This window comes from Carlito syrichta, unplaced genomic scaffold (assembly GCF_000164805.1).
Source record: "Carlito syrichta isolate Samal-C Ts95f unplaced genomic scaffold, Tarsius_syrichta-2.0.1 Scaffold124319, whole genome shotgun sequence".
NCBI lineage: Eukaryota > Metazoa > Chordata > Mammalia > Primates > Tarsiidae > Carlito > Carlito syrichta.
Window position 1 is genome coordinate 442,817 of NW_007068415.1, and position 17,435 is coordinate 460,251.

Genomic DNA, 17,435 nt, shown 5'->3' on the forward strand with positions numbered 1-17,435 from the left:
TCACTTTTAAAATTATAACATTGTCTTGATGTCTCTACTAAAGAGACTTGGTTCCATTGTATCATCGTAAAGAGCAACTCAGTAACAGATGCACTAAAACTAAAATTGCATCGAGTGTATTCCAGAGCTATTTTAACCTCCTCTAGCCAGTAAATGAATTCAGCTGTTATTTGGCGAGTCAATTTGTCTGCCAAACTCTTGTTTAAAAACTAGGTATTGTGAGCTGGGCGCAGTGGCGCATGCCTGTAATCCCAGTACTTGGAGAGTCAGAGGTCGGAGGATTGTCTGAGCTCAGGGGTTCAAGACCAGCCTAAGCAACTTAGTGAGTTCTCATTTCTACAATAAATAAAAATCAGCTGGGCAGGGTGGTTTCAGCTACTTGGAAGACTGAGGTGGAAGGATCACCTGAGCCCGGCATATCGAACCTGCAGTGGCCATGAGAGTGCCATTGCACTCCAGCCTGGGTGAAAGAATGAGACTCAGACTAAAAAAAACCCCAAAAAACTAGGTATTGTGGGTGGGCACAGGGCACTACCACAGCTAATGTTCTGAGAAGACCACATGGATTCAGCTAAATTAATCACCTAAAGATCTTTTCCAAGATGAGGTGGGCAGATGTCAACACATTTGCAAATATAGGATTAGGGTTAAACAAATTAAGGTCATCATCCCTAAATTAGCATTTAAAAGTCAAAAGAAAAAATATAGAATATGTTTTATTAGTAATTTTACAAGTTAAGGGCTATTTGTAAAGGAGCCACTTTTGAAAAGTATTCCTAACACAACTTGTCCTTCCACCACTTGAGCCCCACATTCTTGCCCCCTTTTTGAGTGCATTCTTCCTTTTCTCTCCTCTCCCTGTTTCTCTCTTGTAGACCTTCTGCCTCTTTTCCCTTGCATCATCAATTTCTCTTGTGGACTGGCCTCTTGGTTTCTCATTATTATCCTAATAGTCTCTTAATTATCATTTCCTTCTTTTCTCCAACTGCTCAAATATGGACTATTGTTATGATAAAGGTTATATATATACATATATTTGTGTTGGAGTTTTACTGGGTCACCCAGGCTGGAGTGCAGCACCCCAGTGTCGGCTCAGGTGATCCTTCCACCTCAGCCTTCCAAGTAGTTGGAACTACAAGCACCACTACCACACTGGCTAATTTTTTTTATTTATTGTAGAGATGAGATCTCGCCAAGTTGCTTAGACTGTTCTAGAACCTGCGGGCTCAGGCAATCCCCTCACCTCTGCCTCCCAAAGTGCTGGGATTACAGACTTGAGCCACCGTGCCTGGCCAGGTAATATATTTTAAAGACTTAAAAGCTACATAATGCTGTGTTGTTGATAAATGTATTCTTAATATTTGTATATTATTGAATAGAATACCAGGTGTCTAATTTCTAAGTTTTAAAGTGTACTTACATTTGGAAGGTTTATATAATTTTAAGGTTTATTATATCAGGTTTATTATGTGTAAGAGTAGTGTTGCTTTTTTCTTTATGCTATCTTATATACTAAAATTTTTAAATCTTCTGATACATAATATTTGACATGTTAATAAAGTAAACATAAGAGTATTTTTAGAATGCTAAAAAGTGAAAAATATTTCCATAAGGGGAAATTCCACTATTATAATTATAAACTATGTGATGATATCTTCTCCACACCAGATATTAACATTAATATTTTATTATAACTCATTTTTTCCATACTTAATACAAACTTGGTCTTTCCAAATGCACAGGATTCTGCAGATGAACAATTATTGCTTACCTTACAATCTGAAACATTAATTACATTAGTTATATAGTCTGTACCTAATTTGAGTACTATTCACTCTCATGTTGCCCAGATGCCTTTACTCACTATTACAATCCAAAGCTACATATTTTCTAATTTCTATTTACCTCTTTTCACTGCTTTGACTTTTCATTTTGAATAATTCAATGTGTTAAATATGTTTCAGACATCCAAGTCTCAAGAAAAAATATTATATTGAAAGTCATATTGTGGCCATTTACACCCAAATTACCTAGCATGTAGATCATAACTCAGGTCAAATCATTGAGAAAGAAAATGCATTTTGTGTTTGTCAACTTGCTCCAGAAGTTGAAGAAGTTGAAAATACCTACAAATGATTCACTTGAAGAGATTTCAATAGGTTCTCAAGATGTATTAGGGATTAGTTTTTCATTTTTGTTACTGAAGTCACTATGTAGTTTCCCTTACTCTCCTTTATAAGAACAAAGGATATTACAAAAGAACTTTTTCATTTTAAAATATAAAATATCTTCATATTCATTGAATGTATAAAATCTTTGAGATGCACTCAGAAATAATCCAATCTGACACATAAGAAAGCTTTATTTTCCTTGTGATTTCATTTTTTTGTTCTACTCATTTTAACAAATCCATGTCCACTGATTTTTTTTAAATGCATTAACACTTTTGTTATAAATTTCAAGCATACACATGAAATCTGGAGAGAAGTATTTTTAATATTTATCCAAATAAACTAAATATTTTTAGTTTCTCAGCATTCTCTTCAATTGTCTAATGTGACTCACAGCTTGGTCCATGATAGGCAGTTGGGTCCTTATATCTGAATTGTTTCAGGATTCATAATAGCCTCCTTTTCCAGAAGGTACCTAAAGTATGCACCTAAAGGTACTTGATCATAGTCACACTACAGCCTTGTTTCAGTCTAGGTACCAACCACTCTAATTGCTTCTTAGATATTTTAGTTTAATATTATTTTGATCAATATAGAGCCATGTAAGAATATCCCTTCCTTATAAAAGTAGTGAGATATAATCATCTTCTTACAATATCAGAGAAAGTAATAGAGTGTTCCTAAGAAACATTGAGGTTGGAACCAACAATTTCATTTGATAATTATTAAATCAGTAAGCACCTACCTGGATAATATCGAGCCAGGCCAGTGGCACTGCCAAAGACCTGCCACAACAATGAAGGATCTTCCTCTCGATTTTTTTTGAAAACTTCATCTAAGGCACTTGTCCAGTTGAGTTCATTTAACACAATTGTTGCTAAAAAAAAAAAAAAAAAAGGAAAAATAAATTAATTCAAAGTTAAAATTTAAAATTGAATCTGTCTCCATTTATTTGCAAAATATCACACATTTTCATTGCTTTGCCTATAAAAGTACTCTAATCTAGTGGTTATCAAAAAGATTTAGCCATGGGATTCTTTATTCAAATAAAATTTTATATGACAGAGGCCCCATTGACATTTTGGACTGGGTAATTCTTGGTTGCAGGGGCTGTCCTGTGTACTGTGGGATGTTTATTAATATCTCTGTCCTTTACTTACTTGACACCAGTACTATACCCTATACACCCAGTTGTGACAAGCAAAAATGTCTCCAAATTTGTTAGATGACCCTTGGAGGCAAAATTATGCTCCTGGTTGAGAACCCCCACTGTGACACCTAAAACAGGAGTATCAGGTGGTATTCGTTTTTATCCTCCCAGGCAGTTCTAAAGAAACCCATAGGATACCTTAAGGGCATAGTTTAAACACCACAACCCTCAACTATTGATGATTCTATTGATACTAATAAAAATTGGCCTGTTACCCAAGTTAAAAAAAAAATAAATGTTTGACACTGGGCATAGCTTATTGCTTATTAACTGTGCATACAAAACAAAAAATGCTTGTATTTTGATAAAGAAAAAATTTATTTGGAGGCTTGATAATATCAGTGTTAGACATAGAAATTACCTTATACTTTATCATTGCCTTCATAAATAATAGCTTTGTTTTTCCTGGATAGTTCAATTAATAATTAAAGCATGGTGCCAATAAGGACCAGGTGATTGATTTTGTCACCTATTTATAACTACCGACTGATCTTGGAGAGGCATTACAAACGTATGCCATTTATTGAAATGAAAGAGAAGCAATTATAATATGGGGTATAACATGGGTTAAAATAGTATGTAATTTAAAATTGTGGACCTTCATGATCATAACCTCCTAAGTCTAGTTATTAAAATTTCAGTTGGTCTAGAATATAGTTTTATCTTTGCACCTAAAGATGACATAGATAATCTTATGTGTGTGTTTTTTCCCCCTCTGGTCTTTATATGTAAAATATGCATCAGGCTCCCAGCAGATTCACAGATTGGGCCACTCTGCATTTGAGAATCTCTGACCAAGCCTAAACAGGGGAAACAGAGATACTGTATAACTTTCTTCTATTCTGTTACAATACCAAATAAACCAATCAAATGTAATCACGGTTACATCCTGCACAAGCTTTTTTAAAGGTAAAAGAAATAAAGCTTTAGTCAAGAAAAATAACAGCAAATGTCTTTATATATTAATGTTTGTATCATTTACAAAAAAGGAAAACAATAAAAACAAGTTGATTGTGAAACTTCTGGGACCAGCATCCTAATGCAGTTCTCATTATTGGAAACTAACAAGATTTCCATCTTTATGGATGCGACTACTTTCAAAAAGATCAGTTGCATGTGTGTGAATATTCATGAGCTGCGTCAGATCCATAGTGTGTCTGAGATACTAGAGAATTCATATTCAAAAGCATGATCCAGTGAACACTAAGTGGCCAGTTATATGAAAATTTATATTCACACAGATAACCCGAACTGATACCCACTACTCATGAATATTTATATTAATATACAAAACATCACAGAACTAATGCTTTTCTTTAAACATTTATGATTTTTATAGTAATATTCTACTAAACAAATAATGATGTTTATTTATGATCCAGATAGGCTTCATTAATCCCCAATCTACTCTCTCTTTAATTTCTTAGACTCTAATTCACATTAAGCAACAACTAATATCTAATTATTTTAAATAAAGTTTTATTTGTTTTCAAGGCTGTTAACTTGTTCTTAGTTTCATTTGATAGCTTAACAGCTATGAAGTATTAGGCACTAATATACTGGTTGTGAATTAGATTTTTTATATACTGAGGGAGAAAGTCAAGTTCTAAGATATCCCTATCATCATGGCAGTATGTTTTAAAATTTCTAGTTTATGCATTTGAAAATTTTATTATTCACACAAGCCATTACTAGCGTAGATAACAAAATATTTTGTTCCAAAGATATTTATCTATAAATATATAAAGGAATTCTCAGACTAAGCACTGAAGCTGATCTTAAATAAATATCACTCATAATGAAATAAAATAGCATTGTTTACCTATCACATCAGCAAGGTTTATAAACTTGATCATGCTCAGGGTAAGCAAGATGTAAGGATACAGGTACTTTCACATGGCAGTCTAAATTTATAAGGACTTCTGAATGCAATCATTATTGTACTAGCCACAATCTTTATATGAATGTATGGAGCCAGAAATAAAAATTCAGAAGATCTACCATAGGAATACAAAATGTCTACATCCTTTTTAGAGGACAGTTTGTTTCTGACTAATCAACATGCAAGTTGTCTTTCATCCAACAATTCTTCAAGAGATATACTATGGAGAGAATATGGGTCTCCATAATCAGAGGACAAAATCATTCATTCAATTAACCATTCAAATTGCTTAAAAATATCAAAGCTAGGAAGTAGGATAAATTGCTTCACTGGAAAGTTTTTTCTTAAATTATATTTAAAGTAACCAAAAAATGTCAAAGAAAATATATGTATCCACAAACAAGCAAGTATGAATACCCGTGGTAATTTGGCTATATTTTTCTGATCCACATTTTATAAATTATAGTTGACTAAAGAACACACAGGCATATTATTTTAGTATCCTGAAATAAATGGACTTTTCTTAAACTTGTAAGATTAAATAGCTCATCCAGAATTACTGAGGTGCCCAATATATCTCCACCCTATGCTATTAGCACACTCTGGATAAACTGAAAAGTGCATAATCTGCAGATGATGGAATAATAAAGCTAGTTCACAATACTGGCCACACTAAAACAAGTTTATGTCATTTTGTGGATTTGAATTCTGCCTCTGCCACTTCCACTGTATTTATGCTCCCCTTTCTCTCTCTCTCTCTCTCTCTCTTTCTCTCTCTCTCTCTCTCTCTCTCCTCTCTCTCCCCCACCCCCCCCCTCTCTCTCTCTCTAAATGGGTGAGTAGCTTATACAGAAAGTTTTATTTGTTAAAGTAACTATTTTGGTTACCACTGGGTAAAAGCCAAGTGCATGCAAAAGGTGAAAAGTTATTAGGAGATCTTTTGTTTCATATTACAAAGAGTTTATGTGGTTATGTTGGTGTTTACTATCTCTATTCTCAGCCAAGTATTTTTAGTCTCTCTTATTTTCCTGATACCATAATTCTTAAAAAATAAAAGGTATAAAACATGTTTTTTCATGATGAAAAACACAAGGTCAAATTCTTCAGAAAATTACTTATTTTCAGCAAATGTTACTCTAGATTATGAAACTGTATTGTTCATTCACATAAACAATTTACAAAAATATGTGGAACTCTGACTCACTAAAGTACAACAGATTTCAAAAAGTCAACAGAAAAAATGTTTTCTTTTGTTGTTCTATGTTACAATGACTTTAAAATACAATTATTATTCTGTAAGTCACAATCTTTAAGTGTCCAGAGAGATAAATCAAAGCAAATTGAAGAAAATAAAAACAAATTAATAGCCAACTAATATTTAATATAAGAATTCCAGAATAAATTGTCATTTTTAAAAATAGTATAAGATATTTCTTGACTACAAATAACTTACTTTAACAGACATTTTTAATAATAGTGATAATCGTTCTGAATAGTATTCTATAAATTGTTTGACATTACTTAAAATTATGTTGTATTTTACATTTCCAATTGTATATTCTGTATAATATCATATCATTTAGAATATATTATATTCATTAATGCCCTCCTTGTTTTCCCTACCTCTGACAAATAGTAATGCTCTACATTCACACAGACTTCCAATTTATTGTTTTAAATGAGATTAAAAATACATGATGGTTAATATTTTTTCAGTGTAGAAGACTGATCAATGCCAATCTAGCCTTGAACCTACTGCCAACTACTCACAAACTTAGCTAAGTGCCTTAGTGCTACTTTAAGAGTAAAATTAGTTCTCATTTTCTGTCAGCTTTTACAAAATGAAGATCTTTATCCCTGTTAGAAAATTAGACTTTGAAAAAATTAAGTCTTTTATAGATATCCAAGGCCAATCTACTAAGAGCAGTGAATGCTTGGAAAGCAAAACCTTGACTTTGAGGCCTCTATTCTTAGTGGCATAACAGGGTTTCACCGATAATTGATTCAGAATGCCAAGCATACATCTCTATTCTTTGTATACTTAGTTTTCAAAAACACGGCCTTGGTGTTCAGCAATTCTCTATTTCAGAGTATTCTATTGTTTGGTATGGCTTCTCAAGGGAATAAAGAAAAATCTAATTTGTAGCAGCACAAAAGAAGTACTGCTAATTCTTCTAAAAGGCATGACTCATATCTATATTTTGTCTATGACATGATATACAGAATATTGACAGGCTCTCGTTAAAACTTCCTTTTGTACATTTCAGTCGATTCAGTGTTGCACTGTTGCTCCCTTTTCAGTTTGAATTAACTTTGTATTGTTTGAATACATTTTGCTGATTTATTCAAGGCTCAAGGCCTCACCATGCATTGAAGGCTGAAGGTACCACACAGCTATTCAAAACACCTTAGTTATTTATAATGTCAACTATAGCTTTTCTTTTGATAGCTTTATTGAGATGTCATTATAAAATAAAAATTGTGTATATTGTGTATATATAAAGTGTAAAATTTAATTTTTTGATAAACATTGTAAAATACTCACCAAAATCAAGCGAATTAATGTATTCATTACCTCTATATAGCTACCATTTGGGTTGAAATTTTAAAAATTAATTTACAATCTATCCTCTTAGAAAACTACAAGTATACAGTACTTGTAGTTATTGTTAACTATCCTCAACATGCTGTAAATTAGATCTCCAGAATTTATTCATCTTGTATAACTGAAACTTTCTACCCTTACCTACTGCTTTCTAAGGAAGCAGATGAAAAGATAAAATATTTGTTATGATTCCTAAAAATATGAAATAACTTTGATAAGTCTTTGATAGGAGATGTAGCTATTAAAACTATGTAAGGGATTAGATACTAAAAATTATTTTTGCTTAACAATGTTAAACAACATACATTAAATAAATAAAATAAGAGTAAAGACCACAAGATTTACTATTTCTACTTAATTAATAATTAAGTAGAATTAAGATTCTGTTATTATTATAGCCTTGCGTTGACATAAAAATAGCATGTTATTTAAATGATTGTCCCTAATAACAAATATTAACTTAGTAATGTTTATTAAGCACTTCTTGTGTGCCAACAAGTATTAACCAGTTCCTCTGCTTTATTTCATTTAACCTTTAAATGACACTTTGAGTGCAATACTAGCATTATCTTCCTTCTTAGACAAAAATAAAACTTTAAAACGTTATACAAAAGTCACACAGTGAGAACTGTAGAGACAACACAAACACAAGTGTGTTGGATTCCAAAATTCCTACTGTTTATAAGCTACTTATTTCTAAGCCTTCACTTTTTGCATGGCTCTGATTTTCTATACTTTTGATTTTGAAAAACGAGATTGCCTATACCTCTGTAGCTCAATAGTCCCTAACTAAGCCCCATATTCCTCCTCAGGAGACATTTGGCAGTGTCTAGAGACATTTTTTATGGTCATGACTAGTGAACTTCTATTGGCATCTAGTGGGTAAAGGCCAAGGATACTATAAACATCCTACAATACACAGGATAGACCCCACGAAATTATCGAGTCTAAAATGCCAATAGTGCCCAGGTCAAGAAACCTTATTCAAGTATAACTATAAACACAAGACAACTGATCCACTTTGAAAAAATTACAGCCTATGAATGGGGCCAATAAAAAAGCCACAGTAAAACTTCACAGTGAAAGGTGATATATTTTTAAATAATATTGGCCTGGCATGGTGGTTTACAATTTGTAACGCCAGCACTTAGAGGCAGAGGCAGGAGGATTGCTTGAGCACAGTTTGAGACCAGCACAGGCAACATAGTGAGACCTGTCTCTACCAAAAAAAAAAATTTAAATTAAAAAAATTAACATAGCATGGTGGTTCATGCCTGCAACTATTCAGGAGGTTGTGGTGGAAGGACCCTATGAAACCCAGGAGGTCAAGGCTGTGGTGAGCCACAATCATGTCACTGCACTCCAGCATGGGTGAAAGAGACCCCAACTTAGAAAAAAAATACTTCATGATATGAAATTATGTCTGTATTTCAGGCCACATTTTGCAAGTCTTTAGACTGAGTGAGTTTTCATTTTAGTTCCAGTAACTCATACACACTTTTTGGGGGTAGGGGGTTATTGAGATTCTGTACAAGAAAGCTCAGAACAATGGGAGGCAAAGTAAAAATTTTGTTTTTATCCTTCAAGCATTTTTCTTTTTGCTTCTAGTCCCTAAACAAACAGGCAAGAGTTTCATAGCTAGTCTTTAGTGCCATTGAATGTTACCCCTTCTGCCCTCTTCATTTTTGAACAATCACAGAATATTAGAGGTTTTGTTTAATTTTAGATTCAACACTAACTGTAAGTGATTCTAAACTGAATCTATGTGTTTTATAACAAATGCTCATTTCATACCATAGTAAATAAGATCGTCATTAAATGAGTTTCATTAACAGATGAGCTGAGCCAGATGTCACTAATTTTATTCATCAACCATAAATCTCTAAAAAGAAAAATGTTAATAAGAAGAAACCCACTGATCCAATTAAGTGCACAGACAAAAAGAATCCACTTTAAGGACTAGACAGTGTGCATAAATATTAAAATGAATGAATCTTTTCAGTGGATTTGGCTAATGGAATCTCATCTAATCCCAGCATAAATGAAAGATTAATAAAATACAGGGAGATGGAAAAACCAAATCTAATCTCTCTAATCACATCTCAGGCACAGAATCCGCCTCCCACTGAGGATGGGAGAGCAGAAGCCCCCTGGCACATGAGGACCTTGATGAGGAGATAAGCCTTATTCCTACAGTTAATTTGGTACAAATATTAAAAGGCCCTTGTCCTTGTCAGTTCTCTAACCCTTTTATTACTGAGATTTCTGGCCTTCCTCCCTCTCTCTTTAGTTTCCTGTAGATTGAGCACCTGGTCGATGCCCAGAACACAGCTGTTCCGCTTTAATGAAATCTACAAATTGTGGAGCAGATAGGAGGAACTCAGAAGAAATTCACTTTATTATGAAAGAAAATAAGAATAGCACAAGGGGAATAGAAGACACTAGGATCTAATGTCGGGACATTAATTAAAGAATTTAATGTCACTTAAAAAAATAATAATTGTTAGATTTTTGGTAGAGGGAACTATAAAAATTTTGTATAAAAAACATCAGAATAATAGGAGGCAAGGTAAACATTGTGTTTTTATACCTCAAGCATTCTAAGTGTTTTTGTTCCCAGTATTATCAAAATCAAATTGATTATTAGTAACTATGACAACCAAGAATCTCAATCACTGGGACAATGTGCTACTTAAAACAAATCATTTAACATTTTGTCCTTCTGTTTTTCTTTTTATCTGGAAAAATAAACATAAATATACAAAGGCTCCTAGATAACCTAAAGGGTGAGTGTGAAGGTCAAATAAGTTTATGAATAAAAACAGAATTGGCAAACATAATTTTATGATAGTTATTTTCTCAGCTTGGTTAAAAAATTGTATGGTACACATCTCCTTTAAATGTCTTGCATAGACAATAACTTCTTTTGACATGTCAGCATTAGTTTTGTCAGTAACTTCTTTTCCCTTAGCAAAAACATATTTTTATGTAAAGCACTTAAAATATAGTTCTGTTTATTTTGTATATAGCCATACTCCTCTGCCCAACTCCCCAATTTGTTTAGAAGTTCTCACATCATAAGATGCTCTACTTGAGAATCAGCTGGTTAAAATATTTTTATTTTAAAATTTGTAACACCTTCTAATTTATAAATATAAACCAGGTACTTTCAATATTTGCCTGAAGAAAGTAAAATTTCTTGTATCAATACTACTCACAAAATTTCTTTGATTAGAAATGAATATTTTATAATTAAATGTGTAAATAAATTTGTTAAGTCTTTATTTATATATATTAGAGTACCATTTCAGTAAATGCAAAGCCTGCTAAATTCTGAACAAATGAAACCAAATAAACATGCCCTAAAGATCTTTTATTTAAACCTTAAAGGAAAATAAAATACATTAGTTTTAAAAAACCAGGAACTCTGAGAGGATAGAAATGAAGTTGGAAGTCATACAGGAATGAATATGCAATTGAGACCAAATTTAAAGGACTCCAAATTGAGGTACGGTTTTTTTCATGCATACTAGAGATTCTCTTGCTGGTGATGCCTTTTCTGTAGCATAAGTGGTATTTTTAAAATGAGCATATGAAAGTAAGTAGTGTGAGCAAAGACTATTCTCACCCACTGCCCACTCCCTCATAGACTATAAGCCCGTCTGCCAGAAGTAGCCACTTGACCTCAGGAAAGTCTTTTACCCTCACTAAACCTCAATTTTCTCACCCACACAGTGGGAATAATAGCAATATCTGAGTCACAAGGCTGTTGTGAAAATTACATATACTTGGAATACTACTTATTTAGTGACTGCACAATAATTGTTACCTGCCCTTATCACTGTCACCATTTTCTCTATCTCTAAATACTCAGCATTACAACATATTTTAAATATATCTTGATGGAGCGATTCTGATCTAGCTCCTAAAATGCTAGGATGAGTGATTAAAACTTATTTTTTTCTCTCTCCTGAAGGAAATTTTGCCCTTCCCACCCCAGCACTAAGTTGGTGTTCAACAACACTACTTAATTTTCTTGCTATGTGTCTGATGAAGAAAATAGTCTATTACCCCTTCCAAAAGCATTTCCATTATTATAAGACAATGGCAAACCAAAAAAAGGGATTCTCTCTGCTGATAATAATTAATGTAATATATAATTTTGGTGAGGAGGTCATTTTTACAGTGGGATATTCCCAGTGTTCCTGAAATCAAACCACATTGATGAATGCTGTATTAAGTATAGCATAGACATGCCAAAATTCTGGCAAAAAAATGAAATTATATAAGTTCTAATAGGCACACCAGATACAACACACACACATACACACACATACACACACACACACACACACATACACACACACAATATGCAAATACAAGCTCCTATTAAAGCTGAAAAGAAACTCTGGCTGAGAAATGCAGACCAAATTAGACATGGGAAATCTCTTGTCTTTGCTCTGAGACTGCCCAACTGCATAAGAAATTTAGTGCGTCCATATAAATCCGAACTGCTGAATTCACAAAGAAGGATCAAAAGTATTGGAACTGACTAATGAGATACGGTTGAAGAAGGATAACAAGGCTCCTGGGGACAAGGGTGATATTGTCAATGAGACACACACTGCTTGGTACTTAAGGGTTTGTGTCAACCAGTTTTAGAACAAAGAGTTGCCAGGTGATTTTAAGATGGAAAGATCAGATCCATTGAAGCACAGTACATAGAAGTCGACTGTAATCAAGAACAGTAATCCCTTGGTTTAAACATGTACAACTTTAGAGTGAAAAGAAAAAAACACAGCCGGACTCGGTGGCTCAGCCTGTAATTCCGCGCCTTGGGAAGCTGAGGTGAGTGGATTGACTGAGCCCGCGGGTTCGAGACCCGCCTGGGCAACTTGGCGAGACCTCATCTCTACAATAAATGAAAAAATTAGCTGGGCGTGGCAGCGCGCGTCTGTAGTTCCAGCTACTTGGGAGGCTGAGGTGGAAGGATCGCCGGAGCCCAGCAGGTCGAGGCTGCGGTGGCCAGGAGCAGCCACTGCACTCCAGTCTGGGCGACAGAGTGAGACTCCAACTCAAAAAAATAAAAAAGAAAAAAACACAACGAAACACATCTTAGAAACTGAACTACGGATTCTTACAGAGTTATATTATGTCAACGTACGAGTGAACTCAAACACCATTTCTAATACAGAAGGAGGTTTAATATCCTTATGATATGTCTAGTTGCACATAGTTAGAGAATTGTCCATATGCACGGATGCATACAAGCAGAGGGTCTATTATGTATACAGAGATATCTACATACAAAAAGAAAAAACAAATATACCAGTATTGTTGGTATTCAGAATGCTTACAGCATAGAGACCATAATTTGTTCAGATTTGAATGTACTTGTTAGTTATTGACACATTAAATCGATAAGTCCTAGCTACTGTGTTGCTCAGCTGCAATCTTAATACAGACATAATTATTTTTCTATTCCAACAAATCGTGTATTTTTATTTTCATTCATAGTTTAATATCCCACAAAACTTTAGGTTTTTCACACTGATTGAATAAGCTCAAATTATTTTGACATAGCTTTAAAATATTATAAATAATTCAAGACGTGATCAAAACAAGTATTCGTGTGATTTTTCAAATGACTCAAAGGTTTTTGATATGATAAAAAAAAAGTAGAGTCTGATAAACAACCAGATCACATCAGCTCTAGCCACAGTGTATCTGCCCCCATCTCTTGCTCTATAGTCATATTCCCTTCAGGCTTCTGCAGTGACCTGTAAGTATTCTCCATGGCTCCAATTTAAGTTCACTTCCATCCATTCTTCCTACTGCTGCCACAATATTCTCTTTGGCAAGTGCCTTCTCTAATTCAAAGTCTTCAATTGTTCTCCATAAAAGCTAGTCTTTTTTATGATTAGCTTCCATCTATCTTTCCAGCCTCTTCTCCTACGGGTCATTCATGCACAGTAAGCTCCAGCTGTAGCAAGATTTTTGCCATCACCAGAGGATGCAATGTTTACTTTTGCTTCCCATGACAAAAATAAACTGTTTTATCTGAGTTTTACTGAGTTTTCTACTATGCCAACTTGTAAAACTTCTCCCGTCTTTCATATCCCAAAACAGAATCACCATCTCTATGAGGTGTTCTTTGATTCAGTCCCACACCACTTCTCCTTACAGAGGGAAGAGTATAAATTTATTACCACTCTCCTATAGTTTTATCCATATACATCTATCGAAATACTTCCTATATTTCACCATACATGTTTATTTGCTTGCCTTCTAATATTCTGTGAGGAGTTTTGGGGTAAATACCACTTGTTATTTCTTTTCTCCTCAATACCTAGAATACAGTGGAAGAAGCAATGGAATGTGACAAACCTATGTTTAGTGCACAGCTATGAACCTTGGGCAAACCATACAATCATATGAATTTCTAGTTTCTCAAGTACAAGTGGAGAAAACATTATCCACAGTACCTAGGCTTATGAAAATTAAAGTATACCGCTATACTTAACATATAATAGGAATTCAGTAAACAGTAATGACTAACATGTTTAAGTACTCGATGCATATTTGTTAATGAATGAAAGAGTACATGAATGTGAATTGTGGCTCTCCCATGTTGGCGCATATTTTTAAGTTAGAAAAAAATTTTCAGTAGGGGTAAAAATTTCTCCATTTTTAATCAGATTTCATTGTGCCACATCATATCTGAGCTAGTACAGATGGTAGAGCATTTCCTTTTCTTCTCCTTAACCCACAGTGATCGATGTGTGGTGGGTATCATCTGAATTGGAGGGATTTAATCATTCTGGTTCTGTTTTTCTTTTCATTTCAAGTTCTATGATTTAACCATCTCCTTTTAGTGGAGATATTTTGAAGAACTGGGCATAAATACTGTGGCCCAATTTTTAGAGAAGTCCTTTAAGTCAGTGAATATATCTAAGAAGATTTCTATTAAGTATCTACAAATCTGTGTGCTTCAATTCGTATTCACCTTATTTCTCTCATACATTTATCCAACAAATATTTACTGAGCACCTATTATATGCCAGGTGCTATTTTTAGCTCTTGAGCAGAAGTAGGCAAACTATTTTTTAATGAATCAGATAGTAAATATTTTAGGTCTATGGTCTACATCACCTTTGTCACAGCCCACTTTGCAGCAGTAACACAAAAATTTCCATAGACAACATGTAAACAAACATGTTCCTGTGTTCTGATAAAACTATTGACCAAAACAGGGAATGGGCTGTCGTTTGCAGCTATACGGCCCATCAACAGACAGGTCTTTTAATGTTCCAGTGGAAGAAAAACAGACTAAATACATGAATAAATAAGAACATTTAAGATCATCATAGGTGCTCTTTAAAAAATTAAACCTGGGATACCACAGAGATTGAGTAGATGGCTACTTCAGATTGGGTTGTCTTGAATATTTTCTCTGAAGAAGAGCTGTAGTTTAATCTGAGATTTAAAAGGCAAAGAAATAACTGGAAAGATCAACATAAAACAATTTAATAAAATAATAGATAATAATTATACTAACAAATAGGAAATATCTACATGTCAACATGATGGCATTACTGTCTAGTGTGATATTTCAAGGATAGACTCTTACGTACAGTTCCTGCAATACCAAAATATCCAAACAGGTAAGTAAGGCACAAAGGTATATTGTGACATTAAAATGATTTGGGTATTTTTACTGTAATGGATATATACTAACTAAAATTGTATTTAATAATACAAAAAATCATTTATAAGGAACCCTGAGCTAGCTTCCTAAAATTCAATTTCAAACACATCATGAACACTATCTTCAAGATAGTCTTGAGTCAAATGGAGAAGACACAGAGATAAATCATAGCATATAAACTAAATTTGCTTCTTATCATGAACCCTACCAATGCCACCTGTCTACCAGAAACTAAGCAAATGTTTTGAAGGGCAGAGGAACCACAGAAGATTTCCTGGAAGAGGTGGCACACAGTTTTTATGATAGAGCAGAGAAGTGGTAGGACTCAACAGTACCACGTGCCTGATCCAGTGAACTACCTAGGCAGAGCACATAGGCAAAAATAGACATGCTGCATCCTGGGAGGTAAACATTGTTCAACATAGCAGAATGAAAAGGTAACGTGGGAAAATGGCAAGAATAAAATTAGAGACGCACTATTATAATAATCTGGAAATGCTAAACATCAAATAATTTTATTCTGAGCATTATAGAGAGTCAGATAAGTTGCAGTCTGAAATACTCATATCTGCACTTGAGACTATTCTGAAGCCAGTGTGGAAAAAGACTTAATGTGGATTGGAAGGCAGCCAGATGTGAATGGAGTCAGACTGGTGAGAAATAATACCAGTCTGAACTAAAAAAGCAGTGGAGGACATATGAGAGGAACAGAGATTTTAAAAATGTTAAGGGGAAACAATCTGCAAGCCATGGTGACAAATGGTAGGACGGGAAAACAGGAAGCCTGGTTCTCTGGTTTGGGTGCCTACCACTAACAAAGATATAAACAGTGAAAGGAGAGATGTATTGGGGGAAAACAATGACAAATTCTACCTTGACATAATGTGTGGTGCCTGTGAGATATCCATTAAACAGTTACTTAAAAGGCAATTAGAGTAATGAATCTGCATCTTAGCCATAAAATCTATATGGAAGAATCAGATTTGGGAGTCATTGTTTCAGTGACAACAACTCAAACTGTCAGTTTGAGTGAAATTATCACTAAGTGACACCAATGAGGTCTATGGACCAGATAGAATTAGCTAAAAAGAAGTCATGTGGAACCAACTTCTACAAATAAGAACACTTTTTCCATAAAAAGTTGCCAGTGAGTAGTACAGTTTAATACTGACTGTTTTCATTTAACAAAAACAGCAAAATGCACCTTTTAAATATGATTTTCACATCTACATTAAAATAAATGTACTGATTACACATTCAACGTATCTATGCAAAATTCACTCTATTAAAAAAAGATGACATGAAAAGATATTGAAACCAATAAAAACCCATTATCTTCTAATGCATTTTTTTGAATTTTGCCTTTTTCAAAATAGTAATTGACTTATATCAAGCACCCAGGGACATAATGCCTGCATCTCTTATATGTAGAGCACTTTGACTAATGCTTGCTGTGTACTTGGAGAATAAGCAATTTCTCTGCTGCCTCTGTTAGAATGATGAGGTAATCTATTGTGCCTTTACACTTACAGAGAACCTCCAGAGACTGAGGCTTGATGATTACATGGTCTGGTAAGGCCATAAAGTTCTACCACAGGAGTCGTATATGTATTATAAAGGCGCTTCAAATTGCTGAACATACTCTCCTCACCATCACTGCTTGACTCTCTTCTGCAATTCACTTGCCCTTTTGCCTTCCTGAAATGATTTAAGTCTGCATCAGAACTCAGTGCATGCATGCCAACCATCATTATTTATCAAAGACAAGACTCATAAAGCTTAATTACTTTGAAACAGATCAGATATTTTATTCTTAAAAAATGAAACTTCAAATGACTTTTCGGTATGATGCAATACCA

At 34.0% G+C, this 17,435-nt stretch overlaps 1 protein-coding gene across 1 annotated transcript in view; it reads right to left on the reverse strand.

Moving 5' to 3' along the window:
- Window positions 1-17,435, reverse strand: part of CACNA2D1 (calcium voltage-gated channel auxiliary subunit alpha2delta 1) — a 395,813-nt gene that overhangs the window by 128,895 nt on the left and 249,483 nt on the right. The window contains exon 6 of the mRNA XM_021707777.1: window positions 2,917-3,048. Within this exon, the coding sequence (XP_021563452.1) occupies window positions 2,917-3,048 (132 nt within the window). The remainder of the gene's footprint in view (window positions 1-2,916; window positions 3,049-17,435) is intronic.